This window comes from Melospiza melodia, chromosome 23, assembly GCF_035770615.1.
Source record: "Melospiza melodia melodia isolate bMelMel2 chromosome 23, bMelMel2.pri, whole genome shotgun sequence".
NCBI lineage: Eukaryota > Metazoa > Chordata > Aves > Passeriformes > Passerellidae > Melospiza > Melospiza melodia.
The window spans coordinates 12,312,142-12,335,247 of NC_086216.1; the positions used below are offsets into that span (position 1 = coordinate 12,312,142).

At 47.4% G+C, this 23,106-nt stretch overlaps 3 protein-coding genes across 3 annotated transcripts; all 3 read left to right on the plus strand.

Annotated features, from left to right (window-relative positions):
* The first annotated feature begins 69 nt into the window (after positions 1 to 69).
* LOC134428429 (uncharacterized) lies at positions 70 to 7,830 on the plus strand. Its single transcript, XM_063175147.1, has 10 exons — positions 70 to 93; positions 1,337 to 1,393; positions 1,955 to 2,074; positions 2,514 to 2,621; positions 3,415 to 3,600; positions 5,325 to 5,378; positions 5,753 to 5,917; positions 6,106 to 6,216; positions 6,647 to 6,788; positions 7,607 to 7,830. The coding sequence occupies exons 1-10, from the start codon at positions 82 to 84 to the stop codon at positions 7,828 to 7,830; spliced, it is 1,179 nt and encodes a 392-aa protein (XP_063031217.1). The 5' UTR covers positions 70 to 81.
* A 60-nt stretch (positions 7,831 to 7,890) lies between these two features.
* Positions 7,891 to 14,875, plus strand: LOC134428430 (uncharacterized). Its single transcript, XM_063175149.1, has 14 exons — positions 7,891 to 7,965; positions 8,273 to 8,449; positions 8,670 to 8,780; positions 9,898 to 10,039; positions 10,208 to 10,310; positions 11,135 to 11,270; positions 11,482 to 11,592; positions 12,099 to 12,240; positions 12,414 to 12,505; positions 12,984 to 13,136; positions 13,356 to 13,466; positions 13,985 to 14,126; positions 14,304 to 14,372; positions 14,865 to 14,875. The coding sequence occupies exons 1-14, from the start codon at positions 7,891 to 7,893 to the stop codon at positions 14,873 to 14,875; spliced, it is 1,575 nt and encodes a 524-aa protein (XP_063031219.1).
* A 20-nt stretch (positions 14,876 to 14,895) lies between these two features.
* On the plus strand, positions 14,896 to 23,104 carry LOC134428431 (uncharacterized). The gene is made up of 18 exons (XM_063175150.1): positions 14,896 to 14,934; positions 15,277 to 15,429; positions 15,641 to 15,751; positions 16,258 to 16,399; positions 16,573 to 16,664; positions 17,143 to 17,295; positions 17,515 to 17,625; positions 18,144 to 18,285; positions 18,459 to 18,561; positions 19,338 to 19,473; positions 19,685 to 19,795; positions 20,302 to 20,443; positions 20,617 to 20,708; positions 21,187 to 21,339; positions 21,556 to 21,666; positions 22,185 to 22,326; positions 22,509 to 22,577; positions 23,076 to 23,104. Exons 1-18 carry the CDS (start codon positions 14,896 to 14,898, stop codon positions 23,102 to 23,104), a joined length of 2,031 nt encoding a protein of 676 aa, XP_063031220.1.
* Positions 23,105 to 23,106: the final 2 nt, after the last annotated feature.

Here is a 23,106-nt window from a genome sequence, read left to right on the forward strand (position 1 = left end):
AGATTTAACTTTGGGATATTATGTATAAAAAGTAAGAGTACACATCAATTAGCAGCAGAGCTGGCTGGGCCTGCCATCCAAATGGAGTTCCCTGTAAGTATACCTATCACTTTCTCATAAAACTCTTAAGTCTGGGCAGCTTTTAAATGGTTTTGAGCTTTTCTTGGCACTGAGTGAACTCTTAGTGATTTCTGACAAAGTGAAAATGCCAAAGGGCATTTTCAAAGGGAAAATGCCAAAGGGGTGGGGACTGCAGGGGAGAAATCTCCCATTTGGCAGGGATGGAGCTCCACATGCTCAAACATGAAAGAGAGAAGCGCTCTGTTCCAGGGGCGACACACACTCGTGACATGTCCACAGGACAAGATTCTCTCCTTCACCACTCAGAGGCAAACCAACAGTCTCAGCAAGTCACATAAAGTTAGGGCTCAGCTGTTTGCTGAGAGTGTGACACGAGAGACTCCAAGTGCAGGATGGTGACACTGAGGTATAGACAGCAGCCTGAAACTGGTGCAGGGAAAATTCCCAAGCATTACTTTTAAATACTCTGAGTCCAACGTGGACCTTTTTCATCAAAATCCTCCTTTGAAGGAGATAAAATCTGGGACCAATTCAATGCTCACAGGATTGTCTTCAAGAGAATAATTGTTCACAATAGTTCTCTGAAAAGAATTTTTCATCATAAATAGGAAATTTCTCCAAAAGTTTTCAGCAGTGGTTCGGACAAACCCGAGCACAGCAAGCTTGTGAGTTGTTGAAACTCTGTGGCTTTATAAAGGGATAACAAATGTTTGATGTCCCAGTTTTCTGAACAGAAGTGCCTGTGCCTCCCTTTAGACTGTCAGTCCAGTATTTGGAGGATGAGATCACTGTGAAGATGCTCAGGTGCCTTTGCTGCTGTGTTCCAGGCACAGAGCTGGAATGTGCACCCATATTCCAGTTCTTCACAACAGGTGCACATGGACATTTCTCAGATCTGCTCCATGTCTGACATCAAAAGCTCGAGGTGAAAAGCTCACTCCTACTTAGAAAATATTTGAGAGCACATTTTTTCCAATAAGTTATTGAATTGGGGCTGGGCAAGTTTTCAGAACTCCCTTCTTGCCTGGGCAAGGTGCAGTGCTGGGGCTAAGATCCATTTCTATGCATGTGTTCTGTGAAATCATCAACAAATAATTCTCCTGCATATTTCAATCCTCTTCAATTGCACCCCACTGCAAAGAAAGTGCTGAGTCTGTACACACAGTAAACAGGAAGCCAAAATTATTTTAAGACAGCAAATAATTTGACGTCTTGATGATCTTGACAAGTTTTGAATTCCAAATGTTCATTTCAGGTTGTTGTGATTGCTTCTCTCCTTGGAGTTTTCCTGGCTCCTGCTCTTGCCAACCTTGTAAGTATAGAGCTACACACAGCTACTCACCACTGCCACAAGAACAACTGGCTTTAGCTCTTACCTCTGAGAAATGGGTTTCTGGAAGTGAAGCTGCTTTTTAAAGTCTGATACTTAGAAGAAAATTGCGTTTTAATTTTTCTACGATAATTAAGAAATTATTTCCATGCTTGGTGTATCAAGGGGGGAAAAGAAAGTTACCGTACATGGAATCAGGGAAGTCTGTCCTCAGATAAGCATAAACACTGAAATAAATGATGGGGAGAGAAACAAATATTTACATGATTGGTCTGACCACAAAATACAGTAGAATATTATAAGTAATCTGGTGCCAGCAAGATCCTGCGGGGAAAAGAACAGTAAGGAATTCTTTTGATTACTTAGAAAGTAAAGGCTTCCCATCCTCATTCTGAGCCAAGAAATCATCTCCTCTTTAATCTCATCTCCAAGAGCAGTGATTTCCCAAAACACAGCTACTGCACCTAATGCTTTACAGAGAGAAACACTGCTGGGAATCCGGGAAGCTAAATCCTTACCTCTTTAATTTTTTCCAAAAATCAGAACATGGAGAACAACTTTAATGGGCAGCCCAGTGAAAACTCAATCCACTCTGAGATCAGGGTCAGCACAAACCCAAGGGATGGGTCTGAGCCCTGGAAAACCATCTGGGACTTCGAGGCTGTAAGTAGCTGCCACCATGGCACAAGAAAAATGGCAAGAGAGACAAACGCCTTCTAAAAACCACCAAAACATCAACAAAATTTCATTGTATTTTAGATGACATGCTTGAAAATGTGCTCCTTCAGCCTTGGGATTGTTTCTGCTGGCCACTGTGTGCTGCATTAGCTTTTCAGCAGCAAATTCCTTCACCTGCCCTCAGCAGCAGAACACACCATACACGTGGCATTACTGGAGGAGGCAATTTACCTTTTAGCAAAGTCTCTTGTCAGCCTTCATGAGACATTTGCCTAAACAATATAATTGAAAGGACCAATATTTTTCTTTCCCCATGACTATTTGCACTGCAGGAAGCCTTTCTTCTAACCAGTGCCTCTCTCTAGCAACGCACTTCCCTTTCCCCATATATTGTTTGCAACAAAAAGGGGTTTTTGTTTAACAGGGCTATGTTGCAACCAAGGTTTTCTCAAAGAACACTTGCATCATTGCTACAACCAGCAAGAGGCTTTGGCTTGGCAAACCCTTTCCTACACCACCTCCAGGAGACAAGGTAGGATGGAGGTTGAAAGTGAGGCAAAAGATTGTCAGTGAAAAGCATTTGTTCCTACACATGCAGGAGAAAAGGCTCCAAGAATTGAAGAAACATTGTCAGCAGGGCAGAGTCGCTCTAAAAGTTCCTTCAAAAGTTGCATTGCCCAGGAACAACACCAATTACTGTTCAGCCTGGTCTTGGATACTACCAGGGAGGAGGCAGCCACAGCTTCTCTGGGCAACTTGTGCCAGGGCCTCCCTACCCGCATGGGGAAGAATTTCTTCCCAGTATCCCATCTGACCCTGCCCTCTGGCAGTGGGAAGCCATTTCTCCTTGTCCTTTCACTCCAGACCCTTGTTAATAGTCTTGTCCAGTCTTTTCTGCTGGCTCCTTCAGGTACTGGAAGGCCATGATGAGGTCACCTGAAACTTCTCTCCTCTAGCATGAACAATCCCAATCATCTCACCCTTTGCTCACCTGAGAGCTGCTCAATCCCTCTGATCATGCTGGTGCCTCCTCTGGGCTCTCTCCAGCTGCTCCAGGTCCTTCCTGGGCCCCAGGGCTGGGGGCAGCTCTGCAGATGGGTCTCACCTGATCAGAGGGGCAGAATCCCCCTGGAGCTGCTGCCCATGCTGGGGTCAGCCCAGCACTGAGGGGTTCCTGGGCTGTTGGTGTACCTTGGTGGGTCATGCCCAGCCTCTCACCCACCAGGTCCTTCTCGGCAGGGCTGCTCTCGATATTCTTTGCCAGTTCTGGACTCCAGTTTTGGTTCTCCTCAATGCTGTTTTCTGGCTGTTTCTCTGATGCTCAGGTACTTGGGCCTTACCAGCTGCCGCCCAGAGAGAATCGCTTCATTATCTCCAGGAACAGACTGCAGAGCTTGAGCCCGTATGGGAAACGCATCCAAGCCCTGTGCAGAGGAATCCCCTCCTACCTCGCTTACCCAGCTCCTGGTGAGTCTGCTACTGACGGCCCTGGAGCTCCAAAATGTGCACAGGTTGACAGGAGTACAAAAGATTCAAGCAAACATGAGCATGTCACTGACTGAGATCCTGTGTTTGCGGTGGCTTTGTATACATCCATGCACACACAGCTCGGGAAATGCAGGTCTGTCACTCTCCTGAGTGACCTGGAGCCCGGCCATTCTCAGGAAGGTTCTGGGCTCTAGCTCTTGACATCAATCTGGAATTTTTAGGCAACTAGTTGGAAGCATTTCAGCTACATTTTTACCTTCATATTTTCTCAGTTCAAATCTAATTGGTTTTTTCTTCTTCTTTCAGGATCAAACTTTTTAAGGGGATCAAACTTCTCATCAGGATGAAGCTTCTTGGAGTGAGATATTTCATGATTGAAATTTAACATTAATGAGCTGCCTGTTATTACTGTGGTTACTCCTGACAAAATCTGCAGAAGAAAATTCATAGAACTGTGTACCCATTAGAAAGATTTTTCTCCTTGATAATCTTCTCTTGATCATATTTTCAATCATTTATATTTCTTCTGCTCTGTATGGAAGCTGTTGAGTCTCAGTAAAATTTATCATCAACCTACACTGGTCTGTGCTGTGTTTTTACAAATCCTTTGAAAAAGCAGAAGCAATTCCAAAGACAAGTTGCAAAACTAATGTTCTTGCAAAATCCCAATTTTGGCATTTAAAGCTCTTCCAGTACAACTTCTCAGGGAGAGTTCACATGCTGCCTTGAGTAATTATTCATCAATACTGGAAGAAAATGGTGCTATACCTACTACAATGCCTGCTGCAATACTGTCCCCAGGAGAGTAAAACACTGCCAGCAAGGTGCAGCTGCTCACAAAACTGCTTTAACTTCATGCACTTAAGAGGAAAAATCTGCCAACAACTGTAAATCAATAAAGCTGGAAAGGTGTAAATGTCTCAGGGCTGCTTTGACAAGTCCACAGAGGCATAGATGCCTCAGCCCTCAGTGCCACATTTTAGTGGGTGCTATGGTGACCTGATAACATACAGTATATTTTGGAAGGTAAAAAGGCTTTCACATATTTTGTCTAATGCAAAGCTTTTTATGTTCTTGTTTAAGCCCTGGGATATCTCCGGTCTTAAGTTTGATGTGAATTTTCAAAAGTAAATAGTACATGTTAGAAAAATACTAGAAACATATTTAATTTTTCACTGCAAATGGATTCCTATTGATAACTATCAGACTCCAGGAGGTCAAAAGGTTCAAAAGTACAATCCCCATGTTTATCAAGTACACCAGGAAATAATTTTCAGGGACAAATGACAGGGAAACAAATGACAAAATAATGTTATTGCACACTCAGCATTTTTACTATGATTTCTGAAAACATATAAAAGGTGGAGGGTTCACACTGCTCGTTCTACCTGCCGGAGCATCAGCTCTGCAGTCAGGATGCATCTCTCTGTAAGTATGCATGCTTTTCTACCTTATGAACTGAAACTTTGATTCAAACCCATTCCTTTATCTCTCAGAAGGGCTCCTGCCTCTCTGGAGCACTGAGGATTTCTCTGGGAACATCGTGCTCCTCCAGAAGGAGCAGCTCAGCCCCTGGGGTAAAGCAAGGATGCTTCCCTTTGGGGGCACTGATGCAATCCCAGGTTGAAAGCAAAAAAAGGATCCAAGGAGGACCCTTGAACATCAGATTAGGAAAAGGGAAGGACTCCCATGACCAGATTTGTCAGCCAGAGCTGCAGTTACATTTTGTATTTGGTTTTCATTTCAGATTTGGACGGCAGTCCTTCTAGGACTCGTCCTGAATCCAGCCCTTGCTGATTACGTGAGTACAAATGAACAATTTCTACATGCATGGCTACTTTGCCTCTATTCCCTGCTTCATGAAATCTCCTTGATTCTTTCTCCAACACTTTGAAGGAAAAGAATTGAAGTCTTCTCAAACAGATGAAACTCTAAAGGAACCAAATCACAGGTGTCAGATGCAGCAATGATTCATGGAATCCTTGAAAAGTATTCTTACAGCTACTGCTCAATGCCAATGCCTTGATTCTGGGTCTGTTTAAAAATACTGAGGCCACTTCTGGCTCTTAGAGGGGGGGCACAGAACTTTTCCTATTGTACCAAGGGTTTTTTAAAAGCAAGGGAGACAACACTGACTAATGTTACCATCTAAAAGTGCTCCATTTGGTTTTCCAGTCTCAGAAGACAAATGGAAACCAGCAAATCATCTTTGGTGGAGACTCTCAAATCACTATCACCGGTATCTCACAAGGCGTGAAGCTCAATAGTCAAACAAGGGTGGCAATCATCGAGCAAAAGAGCCAAACTTTATCATGGAAAACCATCTGGAACTACAACAGGGTGAGTGGATGGGAGTGGGATTGTCAAAAAGGTGACCCAGGGATGGGGCTTGTTTCTGTATTCTGATCATCTGAAGTAAACAACGTGGGGTAGAAACTCTTGGTATTTGTTACTGCTTCTATCCCAACTTTGCAACCTCAACAGTTGGAGAAACTGAGTTCTGAATGCTAAATACTTTTATTTTACAGGGTGTCATTGCAACCAAAATCATACAGCAGAACACCTGCTACATTTCCATCATGAACAGAACTGACATACCCAGTTTTAATAGTCTGGCCCGACTGGCGGCAGAGAGCAGGGTAAGAATCCAAAGGAGTAGCACATTCCTGGCCCTGGAGTTTATTAGCTCATTTCCCCTTCTGCTTCTTCTTCCTGCAGAGGATCAGGTTATGTCTAGTGGCAGGATTTCCCTTCACTCAACAGTAATGTAGATTGGAAATTTCTTGTAGGAATGTTTTGCCAAAAGAAGAAAGGGGCTGCATTATTCCCTCACCCAACTCTACTTTCTCTGAGGATGTTGAGCTCTGCAGCTTGCTGGGCAACCCATGTGCTTTTGCTACTGCCTTCAAGGCTTGCTAGTGGTCCCACAAGCCACAAGGGATTAAAAATTGTCCCTAATAGCAGCTGGGAATCAACCAGCCCCAAGTCATCCTCCCAGAGCTAGGAATATCTCAAGTAGGAACCAGCTCCTGACACTGAGCTTGCTGAATGCTGGTTTTTGATGTTTAGAACCTGGTTGGTGTTCTTGGAAGACCTACCAAGGAGATCACCTTTGTCACCAGTGGACTGGTCAACAACCTCTACTCCTATGGAACTGAGATTGCGGCTATGTGCAGCGGAGTCACCACCTACATGGCTTATGAAGTTCATGGTGAGTGAATTCATGGTAATACTGAGTGTTACTGACCTGGCCTTTTTGTCTCCTGGGGCATGACTCAGGCACAGAGGCTGCTCTTCCACTTTGGGGCAGACAGAAACCAAGGGCTTCAGCAGTTGCACAAAGGGTTTGGCACCTTGGCAGATCGAGACTGGAACAGTGCAGGGTCACGGCCCCCATAAATGACACAAACCAAAACCTTACTTTGCCTTTCTGGGAAGCTTAATAAGTGTTTTGGCCCACACCTGAGCTTCCCTGTAATACGCAGTCAGGAAGAAGGGTTATTCCAGGAACCATTGTCCTTCAGGTCAGAGCTTGCTAATTAGTTGACCCAGGCAGCTGGCAAACCCTTGTGCTTCACACACCTAAACCAAGGGGTTTTCCTCCCCTGTAACTTTTCCCCTGGGGCAATGATCCCATTCCCCAGAGTTTAATAACCTACACTATGTAGGATTCTTCCAGAATGTCACAGCCCATGTGACTGGGCCCATGAACTGGCAGCAGCTTCACCATGCAATGCCCAGCCATTGGGACTCAGAACAAAGTGCAATAGAGCCCCAATTTCTGCATAGGAAATCCCTAAGGGTGTTCAAGAGCAGGTCTTTGTGAGCATTCCTGGCTGAGTCACAGAGCCAGTGCTCTTTGGGGATTCCAAGAGAATCTGTCCCTCATATAGATCAAACATTCCCAGAGCAGAAATTCTTCATACCTGTGTGTGCTCTGAGCAACACCACCACCCTCCTGTAGAAGGGCAGCCAAGGTCATTAGAATGAGCTCATGGGGTTTTGTTTCATGCTTTCTTGTATTCCAAGGACTCCAAGCAAATCTGGGATCCTGCATTACCCTCAATGTCTTGAGAGCTGTGGATCTGAGGTACTGCAATAGCAATGGCAACTGGAATGGCATTGGCAACGGCAATTGGAATGGTAATTGGAATGGCAATTTGAATGGCAATGGCAACTGGAATGGCAATTGGAATATCACTGGCAATTGGAATGGCAATTGGAATGGCAATGGACAGGTGAGAAAACCTTAGCCCTTATTTGTCATTAAGAAAATGGGGGGGATTCTGAGCTGCAGCCCAAAGCCAACCCTGATGCCCTTCTTGCCTGGAATCTCCTCTTTTGAGAGGTTCCTGCTTGAGGGTGCAGATGCTGAAAGAGAGCAATGGGTGAGCAGTGGTTTCCAAGCAAGCCCTTGAGTGTGGATTTCCTCTGGCCATTGCTCTAGCATGCATCAACCTCTAAAGGCAGCAGATGGCAGCTCTCAGATGCAGCAATGATTCACTGAATCCATGAAAGGAATTCTTATGGTCTCTGCCCACTGCCAAAGCATTGATTAGAAAAGACTGAGCCCAGGGCTGGCACTTCCCAAGGGGTTGCACTTCTTCCACTGTAGCAGGGATTTTTCAGAAGCTTTGGGGACATCACTGTCCCTTCAAAAATGAAATGTCTTCTTTCTTTCTCTTGGCTTTTTAGTCTCAGCAGATTCCAGGTGGCATCTTCAACAACACTCAAGGCAGCATCTTCAATCACACTCAGGTCATCATTGGTGGCCACTCCCAAATTGTGACCATCAACAGGCAATGGCGTGTGGCAATCATTGAACAAACGAGCATCAGCGGGTCCTGGAAAACCATCTGGAACTACAACACGGTGAGGGGCAGGGATGGGGCTTGTTTCAATACATCCAAGGAGTCTGCCTGCTTGTTAAACTGGCCCGTGGATGGCAATTGTTTCTTTATTCTGAATGTTTGGAGTCCACAATGCAGGGTAGAAACTCTCAGAATTCGTTATGCTTTCCATCCTGACTTTATCGAGTGTAAACTGCAGGAAGATACAGAATTTTGAGCGCTAAATTATTTTCATTTCACAGGGTGTCATTGCAACCAAAGTCACGCAACAGAACATCTGCTACATTTCCACCATGAACAGAAATGAGATGCCCCGCTTTGATAACCTGGCCCGTCTGGCAGAAGAGAGCAGGGTAAGGTTCCAAAGGAGTAGCAGGGTCTGGCCCCAGAGAGCATTGGTCCATTTCTTCATGAGCTCTTTCTTTCTGGACATGAACAGGTTGTCTCCAGGGGTAGAGTTTTCTTTCTCTCAACAGTAATGCTGATTAGGAATTTATTGTAGGAATGCTTTTCCAAAAGAAAGGGACTGTGTTTTTCCCTCACTCAGCTCCACTCTCTCTGAGGATACTGAGCTGTGCAGCTTGCTGGGCAAACCCTTGCTCTGAGGAGCCCTTCAAGGGCGTTAATCCTATTGGCAAGACAGGATCTCAAAGTCCTTCATGGACTTTTCACTACCAATATCCATGGTCATCTCAGAACTTAGCCTTGTAGCTGCTCATGGTCAGACTCCCTTTTTAACTGCGGCGTGAGAGAACATCTCACCATTCCTCAGGTTTTCTCTCACATTCATGGGATGAGCCACAACAGGAGGCCTCTGGCTCTACCTGAGAGGGCAGAGGGAACCAAGGGTCTCAGAGGAAAGTGCCAGAAAGCAGGCAATGCCTTGGACCAGGCAACAAAGCACTCCAGGAGGAAAGGAGAAAGGATCTGAAATGAAGCTCACAGGGGGCTTTCAGAAAGAAGTGTCCTACTTGAGCACACAGAGTTCTCAGTGAGGGGCCCTAAGCACCATCTGAAAATAGTCTGACAGGAAATGTATCTGCCCAAACTTGCTGCTGCCCTCTGTGGTTCCAGGTTAGAATGGGCTGCAGGATGAGACTTCTCATGCCGGCTTTCCATTTGACAGCCTGAGTGCCCAAGAGGGGCAAGGGAAATAACAGAGCACATACCTTGGAAGGAGCTCTGGCTCCACAGAGCGGCCACATTCCTCTTCTCCACATCAGTGATTTCCTTGTCCTGCCACTCCCCTCAGGCCACCTGCACTTTGATGGCCTTAGAACCATCTGCCTTTGGAGCTGCCTTCAAGGCTTGCCAGTGGTCCCACAGGCCCCCCCAGGGGATTAAAAGATGTCCCTAAAAAAAAAAATTAGACCCAAACACCCAGCCATGAAGTATCATCCCACTGCTAGGAACAGAACAAGCAAGAACCAGATCCTGGCATTGAGCTTGCTGAAAGATATTGTTTTTTAGAACCTGATTGGTGGTTTTGGAAGGCCTAACAAGAGGATCACCTTTGTCACCAATGGATTGGTCAGCAACCTCTACTCCTATGGAGCAGACATCATGGCTATGTGCAGCGGAGTCACCACCTACATGGCTACCGAAGTTCACAGTGAGTGCAAGCATGGCAATTCTGAGTGTTACTGACCTGGCCTTATTTTCCCTTGGGGTGTGACTCAGGCACAGATGCTGCTCTTCCACCCCAAAACCCAAAGAAACCCCCCTGCAGAATGTCAGCCAAGGTCTTAGGCACCAGCCCATGGGGTTTTGTCTTTTCCAGCTTTCCAAGGAGCCCAGGTGAATCTGGGATCATGCATTACCCTGGATGTCCTGAGAGTTGTCGAGCTGCAGTACTGCAGTAGCAATGGCAACTGGAACAACCAGTGGAACAACCAGTGGAATGGCAACTGGAACAACAACTGGACCAACCAGTGGAATGGCAACTGGAACAACAACTGGACCAACCAGTGGAATGGCAACTGGAACAACAGTTGGAATGGCAACTGGAACAACCAGTGGAACGGCAACTGGAACAACCAGTGGAACAACCAGTGGAATGGCAACTGGAACAACTGGACCAACCAGTGGAATGGCAACCAGTGGAACAACAGCTGGAATGGCAACTGGAACAACCAGTGGAATGGCAACTGGAACAACAACTGGAACAACCAGTGGAACAACCAGTGGAACGGCAACTGGAACGGCAACTGGAATGGCAACTGGAATGGCAACTGGAACGGCAATTTCCCGGTGAGAAAACCTTAGCCCTTAGATTTCTTGAACCAAATGGGCAGATTCTGAGCAGCTGCCCAAAGCCAATCCTAATGCCATTCTTGCCAGGCATCTCCTCATTTGAGAGGGTGCAGATGCTAAGAGAGATCAATGAGAGAGCAGAGCTTTCCATTCAGGCCCTTGAGCATGGATTTCCTCATACCACTGCACTAGTAGGAATCAAACTGTAAACGCAGCAGATGCAGCAATGATTCACAGAATCCATGAAAAGAATTCTTATGGCCTCTGCCCACTGCCGCTGCTTTGATTCTGGGTATTTTGGAAAACATGGAGAAAAGTGATTGGCATTACCTGAGGGCCGGCAATCCTCCCATTGCAGCAAGGGATTTTTGGAAAATTTGATGACATCACTGTCTTCCTTCAAAGGCAAAATATCTTTTTTTCCCTTTGGTTTTTAGTCTCAGCAGATTCCCAGTGGCATCTTCAATCACACTCAGGTCATCATTGGTGGCCACTCCCAAATTGTGACCATCAACAGGCAATGGCGTGTGGCTGTCATTGAGCAAAGGAGCTTCAGCGGGTCCTGGAAAACCATCTGGAACTACAACACGGTGAGTGGCACGGAGCAAAATGCACCCATGGAGTCTGGCTGCTGGTAGAGCTAGTTGAGGGATGGTGATTGTTCCTTTATTCTCAATGTTTGGAGTCCACAGTGTGTGGCAGTGGAACTCAGTGTTCATTATGGTTTCCACCTTGATTTGATGCCAACATGAATACTTGGAAGAAACTGAATTTTGAGTGCTGAATCCTTTTCTTTTACAGGGTGTCATTGCAACCAAAGTCAGGCAACAGAACGCCTGCTACATTTCCATCATGAACAGAAATGAGATGCCTCGCTTTGATAACCTGGCCCACCTGGCACAAGAGAGCAGGGTAAGGTTCCAAAGGAGCAGCAGGTTCCTGGTCCTGGAAATCATTGTGCCATTTCTTCATGTGCTGCTTCTTTGTGGGCAGGATCAGGTTGTGTCTTGTGGCAGAGATTCCTATGTCTCAAAAGTAATGCAGATTAGGAGTTTGTTGTAGGAATGCTTTTCCAAAATAAAGGGGCTGCATTATTCCCTCCCCCACTTTCCCAGAGGATGTTGAGCTGTCCACGTTGCTGGGCACACCTGTTCTTTGTGGAGCCCTTAAAGGCATTCTTTGCGCTGCCATTTGCCCTCAAGTTCCATTCACCTAGATGTCCTTAGAATTACATCTACCTGTTGAGCTGCTTTCAAGGCTTGCTGGTGGTCCCAGAGGCCCCCCAGGGTATTGAAAGGCCTCCTGAAAAGCAGTTGGGAATCAAAGACCCAGCCCTGAGTCATCATTGCAGAGGAACAGGCCTAGCAGGAGCCACCTCTCTGCCCTGAGCTTGCTGAATGCTGGTTTCTGATGTTTAGAACCTGATCGGTGGTTTTGGAAGACCGAACAAGAGGATCACCTTTGTCACCAATGGATTGGTCAGCAACCTCAACTCCTATGGAATAGACATCACGGCTATGTGCAGCGGACTCACCACCTACATGGCTTACGAAGTTACCAGTGAGTGCAAGCATGGCAATTCTGACTCTTACTGACCTGGCCTTATTTTCCCTTGGGGCGAGACTCAGGCACAGATGCTGCTCTTCCACCTCAAAACGCAAAGAATCCCTCCTGTAGAAAGTCAGCCAAGGTTTTCAGCCAAGCATCAGCTCATGGGGTTTTGTCTTTTCCAGCTTTCCAAGGACCCCAGGTGACTCTGGGATCTTGCATTACCCTGGATGTCCTGAGTGCTGTCGAGCTGAAGTACTGCAATAGCAATGGCAGTGTCAATTTCCCGGTGAGCAAACCTTAGCCCTTAGCCTTCTTGAACCAAATGGGGGGAAACCTGATCAGCTGCCCAAAGCCAGACCTGATGCCCTTCTTGCCTGGCATCTCCTGATTGAGAGCTTCCTGCCTGAAGGTTCAGTTGCCTTTAAAGAACAGTGGGTGAGCAGGAGTTTCCAAGCAAGCCCTTGAGTGGGGATTTTCACTGGCCAGTACTCTAGCATGCATCAACCTCTAAAGGCAGCAGATGGCAGCTCTCAGATGCAGCAATGATTCACTGAATCCATGAAAAGAATTCTTCTGGTCTCTCCCCACTGCCACAGCCTTGATTCTGGGTCCGTTGGATAAAACTGAGTGCAGGGCTGGCACTCCCAAGGGAGGCACCAATTCTTCTATTGCAGCAGGGATTTTTCAGAAAATGTGGGTACATCACTGTCTTCCTTCAAAGGCAAAACCTCTGCTTTCCCTTGGCTTTTCAGACTCAGCAGATTCCCAGCGGCATCTTCAATCACACTCAGGTCATCATTGGTGGCCACTCCCAAATTGTGACCATCAACAGGCAATGGCGTGTGGCCGTCATTGAGCAAAGGAACATCAGCGGGTCCTGGAAAACCATCTGGAACTACAACACGGTGAGTGGCAGGGAGGGGGCTCCTTCAAAAGCATCTAAGGAGTCTGGCTGCTGGTACAGCTGGCCCAGGGATGGTGATTGTTCCTTCATTCTGAGTGTTACGAATCCACATTTTGGGACACTAACACTCAGAATTCATTATGATTTCCATGATGACTTTATCCCATCCTTAACAGTCAGAAAAACAGAATTGTGAGTGCTGAATACTTTTCTTTTACAGGGTGTCATTGCAACCAAAGTCAGGCAACAGAACGTCTGCTTCATTTCCATCATGAACAGAAGCGAGATGCCCCGCTTTGATAACCTGGCCCGCCTGGCACAAGAGAGCAGGGTAAGGTTCAGGAGGAGGAGCAGGTTCCTGGCCCCAGAGATCACTCACCCATTTCTTCCTGTGCTTCTTCTTTCTGAAGAAGAACAAGTAGTCACTAGTGGCAGACTTTCCTTTCACTGAACAGTAATGCTGGTTAGGAATTTATTGTAGGAATGGTTTGCCAAAAGAAAGGGCTGGCATTATTCTCTCCCCCACTTATCTGGAGGATGATGAGCTGTGCAATTTGCTGGGCATACCTGTTCTCTGTAGAGCCCTTCAGTGCTTTTGTTGTGCTACCCCTTCCCCTCAAGTGCCCTAGACCTTGAGTCCTGTAGAACAAGCTCTGCCTTTGAAGCTGTCTTCAAGGCTTGCTAGTGGTCCCACAGGCCCCCCCAGGGGATTAAAAGATGTCCCAGTTGGCAATCAAACAGTTGGGAATCAAACACAAGCCCAGAGTCCTCCTCCTCAAGCTATGAACACGCCTAGCAGGAACCAGGCCCCAACAATGAGCTTGCTGACTGCTGTTTTTCCATGTATAGAACCTGATTGGCATTTTTGGAAGACACACCAAGAAGATCACCTTTGTCACCAATGGACTGGTCAACAACCTCTACTCCTATGGAACTGAGATTGCGGCTATGTGCAGCGGAGTCACCACCTACATGGCTACCGAAGTTCACAGTGAGTGCAAGCATGGCAATTCTGACTCTTACTGACCTGGCCTTATTTTCCCTTGGGGTGTGACTCAGGCACAGATGCTGCTCTTCCACCTCAAAACCCAAAGAAACCTTCCTGCAGAACATCAGCCAAGGTCTTAGGCATCAGCTCATGGGGTTTTCTCCTTTCCAGCTTTCCAAGGCCTCCAGGTGAATCTGGGATCATGCATTACCCTGGATGTCCTGAGAGTTGTCGAGCTGCAGTACTGCAGTAGCAATGGCAACTGGAACAACCAGTGGAACAACCAGTGGAACAACCAGTGGAACAACCAGTGGAATGGCAACTGGAACAACAACTGGAACAACCAGTGGAATGGCAACTGGAACAACCAGTGGAACAACCAGTGGAACAACAACTGGAACAACCAGTGGAATGGCAACTGGAACCACCATTGGAACAACCAGTGGAATGGCAACTGGAACAACAACTGGAACAACCAGTGGAACAACCAGTGGAACGGCAACTGGACCAACCAGTGGGACAACCAGTGGAACAACCAGTGGGACAACCAGTGGAACAACCAGTGGAATGGCAACTGGAACAACCAGTGGAACAACAACTGGAACAACCAGTGGAATGGCAATGGCCAGTGGAACAACAATTGGAATGGCAATGGCAATTGGAATGGCAACTGGAACGGCAATTGGAACGGCAATTTCCCGGTGAGAAAACCTTAACCCTTAGATTTCTTGAAACTATTAGGCGGATCCTGAGCTTCTGCCCAAAGCCAAACATGATGGCCTTCTTGCCAGGCATCTCCTCTTTTGAGAGGGTGCAGACACTGAAAGAGAGCAGTGAGAGAGCAGAGCTTTCCATCCAGGCCCTTGAGCATTGATTTCCTCAGGCCACTGCTCTAGTAGGAATCAAACTCTAAAGGCAGCAGATGACAGCTGCAGATGCAGCAATGATTCACTGAATCCATGAAAAGAATTCTTCTGGCCTCTGCCCACTGCCACTGCTTTGATTCGGGGTCATTTAGAAAAGAGTGGGGGAACCAATGGGAATGACCTCAGGGCCAGCACTTCTTCCATTGTAGCAAGGGTTTTTTGGAAGTTTTGGTGACATCACTGTCTTCCTTTAAAGACAAAATATCTTTTGTTTCTTGGCATTTTAGTCTCAGCAGATTCCCAGTGGCATCTTCAACAACACTCAAGTCATCATTGGTGGCCACTCCCAAATTGTGACCATCAACAGGCAATGGCGTGTGGCTGTCATTGAGCAAAGGAGCTTCAGCGGGTCCTGGAAAACCATCTGGAACTACAACACAGTGAGTGGCACGGAGCAAAATGCACCCATGGAGTCTGGCTGCTGGTACAGCTGGCCCAGAGATGGCGATCTTTCCTTTATCCACAATGTTTGGAGTCCACAGTGTGTGGCAGTGGAACTCAGTGTTCATTATGGTTTCCAGTCCGGCATTATGCCAACATGAATACTTGGAAGAAACTGAATTTTGAGTGCTGAATCCTTTTCTTTTACAGGGTGTCATTGCAACCAAAGTCAGGCAACAGAACGCCTGCTACATTTCCATCATGAACAGAAATGAGATGCCTCGCTTTGATAACCTGGCCCACCTGGCACAAGAGAGCAGGGTAAGGTTCCAAAGGAGCAGCAGGTTCCTGGTCCTGGAAATCATTGTGCCATTTCTTCATGTGCTGCTTCTTTGTGGGCAGGATCAGGTTGTGTCTTGTGGCAGAGATTCCTATGTCTCAAAAGTAATGCAGATTAGGAGTTTGTTGTAGGAATGCTTTTCCAAAATAAAGGGGCTGCATTATTCCCTCCCCCACTTTCCCAGAGGATGTTGAGCTGTCCACGTTGCTGGGCACACCTGTTCTTTGTGGAGCCCTTAAAGGCATTCTTTGCGCTGCCATTTGCCCTCAAGTTCCATTCACCTAGATGTCCTTAGAATTACATCTACCTGTTGAGCTGCTTTCAAGGCTTGCTGGTGGTCCCAGAGGCCCCCCAGGGTATTGAAAGGCCTCCTGAAAAGCAGTTGGGAATCAAAGACCCAGCCCTGAGTCATCATTGCAGAGGAACAGGCCTAGCAGGAGCCACCTCTCTGCCCTGAGCTTGCTGAATGCTGGTTTCTGATGTTTAGAACCTGATCGGTGGTTTTGGAAGACCGAACAAGAGGATCACCTTTGTCACCAATGGATTGGTCAGCAACCTCAACTCCTATGGAATAGACATCACGGCTATGTGCAGCGGACTCACCACCTACATGGCTTACGAAGTTACCAGTGAGTGCAAGCATGGCAATTCTGACTCTTACTGACCTGGCCTTATTTTCCCTTGGGGCGAGACTCAGGCACAGATGCTGCTCTTCCACCTCAAAACGCAAAGAATCCCTCCTGTAGAAAGTCAGCCAAGGTTTTCAGCCAAGCATCAGCTCATGGGGTTTTGTCTTTTCCAGCTTTCCAAGGACCCCAGGTGACTCTGGGATCTTGCATTACCCTGGATGTCCTGAGTGCTGTCGAGCTGAAGTACTGCAATAGCAATGGCAGTGTCAATTTCCCGGTGAGCAAACCTTAGCCCTTAGCCTTCTTGAACCAAATGGGGGGAAACCTGATCAGCTGCCCAAAGCCAGACCTGATGCCCTTCTTGCCTGGCATCTCCTGATTGAGAGCTTCCTGCCTGAAGGTTCAGTTGCCTTTAAAGAACAGTGGGTGAGCAGGAGTTTCCAAGCAAGCCCTTGAGCGGGGATTTCCTCTGGCCAGTACTCTAGCATGCATCAACCTCTAAAGGCAGCAGATGGCAGCTCTCAGATGCAGCAATGATTCACTGAATCCATGAAAAGAATTCTTCTGGTCTCTCCCCACTGCCACAGCCTTGTTTCTGGGTCCGTTGGATAAAACTGAGTGCAGGGCTGGCACTCCCAAGGGAGGCACCACTTCTTCTATTGCAGCAGGGATTTTTCAGAAAATGTGTGTACATCATTGTCTTCCTTCAAAGGCAAAACCTCTGCTTTCCCTTGGCTTTTCAGACTCAGCAGATTCCCAGCGGCATCTTCAATCACACTCAGGTCATCATTGGTGGCCACTCCCAAATTGTGACCATCAACAGGCAATGGCGTGTGGCCGTCATTGAGCAAAGGAACATCAGCGGGTCCTGGAAAACCATCTGGAACTACAACACGGTGAGTGGCAGGGAGGGGGCTCCTTCAAAAGCATCTAAGGAGTCTGGCTGCTGGTACAGCTGGCCCAGGGATGGTGATTGTTCCTTCATTCTGAGTGTTAGGAGTCCACATTTTGGGACACTAACACTCAGAATTCATTATGATTTCCATGATGAATTTATCCCATCCTTAACAGTCAGAAAAATAGAATTGTGAGTGCTGAATACTTTTCTTTTACAGGGTGTCATTGCAACCAAAGTCAGGCAACAGAACGTCTGCTTCATTTCCATCATGAACAGAAGCGAGATGCCCCGCTTTGATAACCTGGCCCGCCTGGCACAAGAGAGCAGGGTAAGGTTCAGGAGGAGGAGCAGGTTTCTGGACCCAGAGATCACTCACCCATTTCTTCCTGTGCTTCTTCTTTCTGAAGAAGAACAAGTAGTCACTAGTGGCAGACTTTCCTTTCACTGAACAGTAATGCTGGTTAGGAATTTATTGTAGGAATGGTTTGCCAAAAGAACGGGTTGGCATTATTCTCTCCCCCACTTATCCAGAGGATGATGAGCTGTGCCATTTGCTGGGTATACCTGTTCTCTGTAGAGCCCTTCAGTGCTTTTGTTGTGCTGCCCCTTCCCCTCAAGTGCCCTAGACCTTGAGTCCTGTAGAACAAGCTCTGCCTTTGAAGCTATCTTCAAGGCTTGCTAGTGGTCCCACAGGCCCCCCCAGGGGATTAAAAGATGTCCCAGTTGGCAATCAAACAGTTGGGAATCAAACACAAGCCCAGAGTCCTCCTCCCCAAGCTATGAACACGCCTAGCAGGAACCAGGCCCCAACAATGAGCTTGCTGACTGCTGTTTTTCCATGTATAGAACCTGATTGGCATTTTTGGAAGACACACCAAGAAGATCACCTTTGTCACCAATGGACTGGTCAACAACCTCTACTCCTATGGAACTGAGATTGCGGCTATGTGCAGCGGAGTCACCACCTACATGGCTACCGAAGTTCACAGTGAGTGCAAGCATGGCAATTCTGACTCTTACTGACCTGGCCTTATTTTCCCTTGGGGTGTGACTCAGGCACAGATGCTGCTCTTCCACCTCAAAACCCAAAGAAACCTTCCTGCAGAACATCAGCCAAGGTCTTAGGCATCAGCTCATGGGGTTTTGCCTCTTCTTTTCCAGCTTTCCATGGCCCCCAGGTGAATCTGGGATCATGCATTACCCTGGATGTCCTGAGAGTTGTCGAGCTGCAGTACTGCAGTAGCAATGGCAACTGGAACAACCAGTGGAACAACCAGTGGAACAACCAGTGGAACAACCAGTGGAACAACCAGTGGAATGGCAACTGGAACAACAACTGGAACAACCAGTGGAATGGCAACTGGAACAACCAGTGGAACAACAACTGGAACAACCAGTGGAATGGCAACTGGAACCACCATTGGAACAACCAGTGGAATGGCAACTGGAACAACCAGTGGAACAACAACTGGAACAACCAGTGGAATGGCAATGGCCAGTGGAACAACAATTGGAATGGCAATGGCAATTGGAATGGCAACTGGAACGGCAATTGGAACGGCAATTTCCCGGTGAGAAAACCTTAACCCTTAGATTTCTTGAAACTATTAGGCGGATCCTGAGCTTCTGCCCAAAGCCAAACATGATGGCCTTCTTGCCAGGTACCTCTGCTTTTGAGAGGGTGCAGACGCTGAAAGAGAGCAGTGAGAGAGCAGAGCTTTCCATCTAGGCCCTTGAGCATTGATTTCCTCAGGCCACTGCTCTAGTAGGAATCAAACTCTAAAGGCAGCAGATGACAGCTGCAGATGCAGCAATGATTCACTGAATCCATGAAAAGAATTCTTCTGGCCTCTGCCCACTGCCACTGCTTTGATTCGGGGTCCTTTAGAAAAGAGTGGGGGAACCAATGGGAATGACCTCAGGGCCAGCACTTCTTCCATTGTAGCAAGGGTTTTTTGGAAGATTTGGTGATATCACTGTCTTCCTTTAAAGACAAAATATCTTTTGTTTCTTGGCATTTTAGTCTCAGCAGATTCCCAGTGGCATCTTCAACAACACTCAAGTCATCATTGGTGGCCACTCCCAAATTGTGACCATCAACAGGCAATGGCGTGTGGCTGTCATTGAGCAAAGGAGCTTCAGCGGGTCCTGGAAAACCATCTGGAACTACAACACGGTGAGTGGCACGGAGCAAAATGCACCCATGGAGTCTGGCTGCTGGTACAGCTGGCCCAGAGATGGCGATTTTTCCTTTATCCACAATGTTTGGAGTCCACAGTGTGTGGCAGTGGAACTCAGTGTTCATTATGGTTTCCACCTTGATTTGATGCCAACATGAATACTTGGAAGAAACTGAATTTTGAGTGCTGAATCCTTTTCTTTTACAGGGTGTCATTGCAACCAAAGTCAGGCAACAGAACGCCTGCTACATTTCCATCATGAACAGAAATGAGATGCCTCGCTTTGATAACCTGGCCCACCTGGCACAAGAGAGCAGGGTAAGGTTCCAAAGGAGCAGCAGGTTCCTGGTCCTGGAAATCATTGTGCCATTTCTTCATGTGCTGCTTCTTTGTGGGCAGGATCAGGTTGTGTCTTGTGGCAGAGATTCCTATGTCTCAAAAGTAATGCAGATTAGGAGTTTGTTGTAGGAATGCTTTTCCAAAATAAAGGGGCTGCATTATTCCCTCCCCCACTTTCCCAGAGGATGTTGAGCTGTCCACGTTGCTGGGCACACCTGTTCTTTGTGGAGCCCTTAAAGGCATTCTTTGCGCTGCCATTTGCCCTCAAGTTCCATTCACCTAGATGTCCTTAGAATTACATCTACCTGTTGAGCTGCTTTCAAGGCTTGCTGGTGGTCCCAGAGGCCCCCCAGGGTATTGAAAGGCCTCCTGAAAAGCAGTTGGGAATCAAAGACCCAGCCCTGAGTCATCATTGCAGAGGAACAGGCCTAGCAGGAGCCACCTCTCTGCCCTGAGCTTGCTGAATGCTGGTTTCTGATGTTTAGAACCTGATCGGTGGTTTTGGAAGACCGAACAAGAGGATCACCTTTGTCACCAATGGATTGGTCAGCAACCTCAACTCCTATGGAATAGACATCACGGCTATGTGCAGCGGACTCACCACCTACATGGCTTACGAAGTTACCAGTGAGTGCAAGCATGGCAATTCTGACTCTTACTGACCTGGCCTTATTTTCCCTTGGGGCGAGACTCAGGCACAGATGCTGCTCTTCCACCTCAAAACGCAAAGAATCCCTCCTGTAGAAAGTCAGCCAAGGTTTTCAGCCAAGCATCAGCTCATGGGGTTTTGTCTTTTCCAGCTTTCCAAGGACCCCAGGTGACTCTGGGATCTTGCATTACCCTGGATGTCCTGAGTGCTGTCGAGCTGAAGTACTGCAATAGCAATGGCAGTGTCAATTTCCCGGTGAGCAAACCTTAGCCCTTAGCCTTCTTGAACCAAATGGGGGGAAACCTGATCAGCTGCCCAAAGCCAGACCTGATGCCCTTCTTGCCTGGCATCTCCTGATTGAGAGCTTCCTGCCTGAAGGTTCAGTTGCCTTTAAAGAACAGTGGGTGAGCAGGAGTTTCCAAGCAAGCCCTTGAGCGGGGATTTCCTCTGGCCAGTACTCTAGCATGCATCAACCTCTAAAGGCAGCAGATGGCAGCTCTCAGATGCAGCAATGATTCACTGAATCCATGAAAAGAATTCTTCTGGTCTCTCCCCACTGCCACAGCCTTGTTTCTGGGTCCGTTGGATAAAACTGAGTGCAGGGCTGGCACTCCCAAGGGAGGCACCACTTCTTCTATTGCAGCAGGGATTTTTCAGAAAATGTGTGTACATCATTGTCTTCCTTCAAAGGCAAAACCTCTGCTTTCCCTTGGCTTTTCAGACTCAGCAGATTCCCAGCGGCATCTTCAATCACACTCAGGTCATCATTGGTGGCCACTCCCAAATTGTGACCATCAACAGGCAATGGCGTGTGGCCGTCATTGAGCAAAGGAACATCAGCGGGTCCTGGAAAACCATCTGGAACTACAACACGGTGAGTGGCAGGGAGGGGGCTCCTTCAAAAGCATCTAAGGAGTCTGGCTGCTGGTACAGCTGGCCCAGGGATGGTGATTGTTCCTTCATTCTGAGTGTTAGGAGTCCACATTTTGGGACACTAACACTCAGAATTCATTATGATTTCCATGATGAATTTATCCCATCCTTAATAGAAAAAACAGAATTGTGAGTGCCGAATACTTTTCTTTTACAGGGTGTCATTGCAACCAAAGTCAGGCAACAGAACGTCTGCTTCATTTCCATCATGAACAGAAGCGAGATGCCCCGCTTTGATAACCTGGCCCGCCTGGCACAAGAGAGCAGGGTAAGGTTCAGGAGGAGGAGCAGGTTTCTGGCCCCAGAGATCACTCACCCATTTCTTCCTGTGCTTCTTCTTTCTGGAGAAGATCAAGTAGTCACTAGTGGCAGACTTTCCTTTCACTGAACAGTAATGCTGGTTAGGAATTTATTGTAGGAATGGTTTGCCAAAAGAAAGGGCTGGCATTATTCTCTCCCCCACTTATCTGGAGGATGATGAGCTGTGCAATTTGCTGGGCATACCTGTTCTCTGTAGAGCCCTTCAGTGCTTTTGTTGTGCTGCCCCTTCCCCTCAAGTGCCTTAGACCTTGAGTCCTGTAGAACAAGCTCTGCCTTTGAAGCTGTCTTCAAGGCTTGCTAGTGGTCCCACAGGCCCCCCCAGGGGATTAAAAGATGTCCCAGTTGGCAATCAAACAGTTGGGAATCAAACACAAGCCCAGAGTCCTCCTCCCCAAGCTATGAATACGCCTAGCAGGAACCAGGCCCCAACAATGAGCTTGCTGACAGCTGTTTTTCCATGTATAGAACCTGATTGGCATTTTTGGAAGACACACCAAGAAGATCACCTTTGTCACCAATGGACTGGTCAACAACCTCTACTCCTATGGAACTGAGATTGCGGCTATGTGCAGCGGAGTCACCACCTACATGGCTACCGAAGTTCACAGTGAGTGCAAGCATGGCAATTCTGACTCTTACTGACCTGGCCTTATTTTCCCTTGGGGTGTGACTCAGGAACAGATGCTGCTCTTCCACCTCAAAACCCAAAGAAACCTTCCTGCAGAACATCAGCCAAGGTCTTAGGCATCAGCTCATGGGGTTTTGCCTCTTCTTTTCCAGCTTTCCAAGGCCCCCAGGTGAATCTGGGATCATGCATTACCCTGGATGTCCTGAGAGTTGTCGAGCTGCAGTACTGCAGTAGCAATGGCAACTGGAACAACCAGTGGAACAACCAGTGGAACAACCAGTGGAATGGCAACTGGAACAACAACTGGAACAACCAGTGGAATGGCAACTGGAACAACAACTGGAACAACCAGTGGAACAACAACTGGAACAACAACTGGAACAACAACTGGAACAACCAGTGGAACAACCAGTGGAACAACAACTGGAACAACCAGTGGAATGGCAACTGGAACCACCATTGGAACAACCAGTGGAATGGCAACTGGAACAACAACTGGAACAACCAGTGGAACAACCAGTGGAACGGCAACTGGACCAACCAGTGGGACAACCAGTGGAACAACCAGTGGAATGGCAACTGGAACAACCAGTGGAACGGCAACTGGAACAACCAGTGGAATGGCAATGGCCAGTGGAACAACAATTGGAATGGCAATGGCAATTGGAATGGCAACTGGAACGGCAATTGGAACGGCAATTTCCCGGTGAGAAAACCTTAACCCTTAGATTTCTTGAACCAAATGGGCGGATCCTGAGC

What these genes read in the sequence shown, in the direction of transcription:
- LOC134428430 (XM_063175149.1), top strand. Translation starts at nt 7,891, where the DNA reads ATGCCCTTCTTGCCTGGAATCTCCTCTTTTGAGAGGTTCCTGCTTGAG. An exon ending in GTCTGGCAGAAGAGAGCAGG is followed by an intron (nt 8,781 to 9,897) that starts GTAAGGTTCCAA and finishes ATTGTTTTTTAG; the next exon opens with AACCTGATTGGTGGTTTTGG. An exon ending in CCATCTGGAACTACAACACG is followed by an intron (nt 11,271 to 11,481) that starts GTGAGTGGCACG and finishes TTTCTTTTACAG; the next exon opens with GGTGTCATTGCAACCAAAGT.
- LOC134428431 (XM_063175150.1), top strand. Translation starts at nt 14,896, where the DNA reads ATGATGGCCTTCTTGCCAGGCATCTCCTCTTTTGAGAGG. An exon ending in CCATCTGGAACTACAACACG is followed by an intron (nt 17,296 to 17,514) that starts GTGAGTGGCAGG and finishes TTTCTTTTACAG; the next exon opens with GGTGTCATTGCAACCAAAGT. An exon ending in AATGGCAACTGGAACAACCA is followed by an intron (nt 18,562 to 19,337) that starts GTGGAACAACCA and finishes GCAGATTCCCAG; the next exon opens with TGGCATCTTCAACAACACTC.
- LOC134428429 (XM_063175147.1), top strand. An exon ending in CACCACCTCCAGGAGACAAG is followed by an intron (nt 2,622 to 3,414) that starts GTAGGATGGAGG and finishes TCTGATGCTCAG; the next exon opens with GTACTTGGGCCTTACCAGCT. An exon ending in ATCCAGCCCTTGCTGATTAC is followed by an intron (nt 5,379 to 5,752) that starts GTGAGTACAAAT and finishes TTGGTTTTCCAG; the next exon opens with TCTCAGAAGACAAATGGAAA.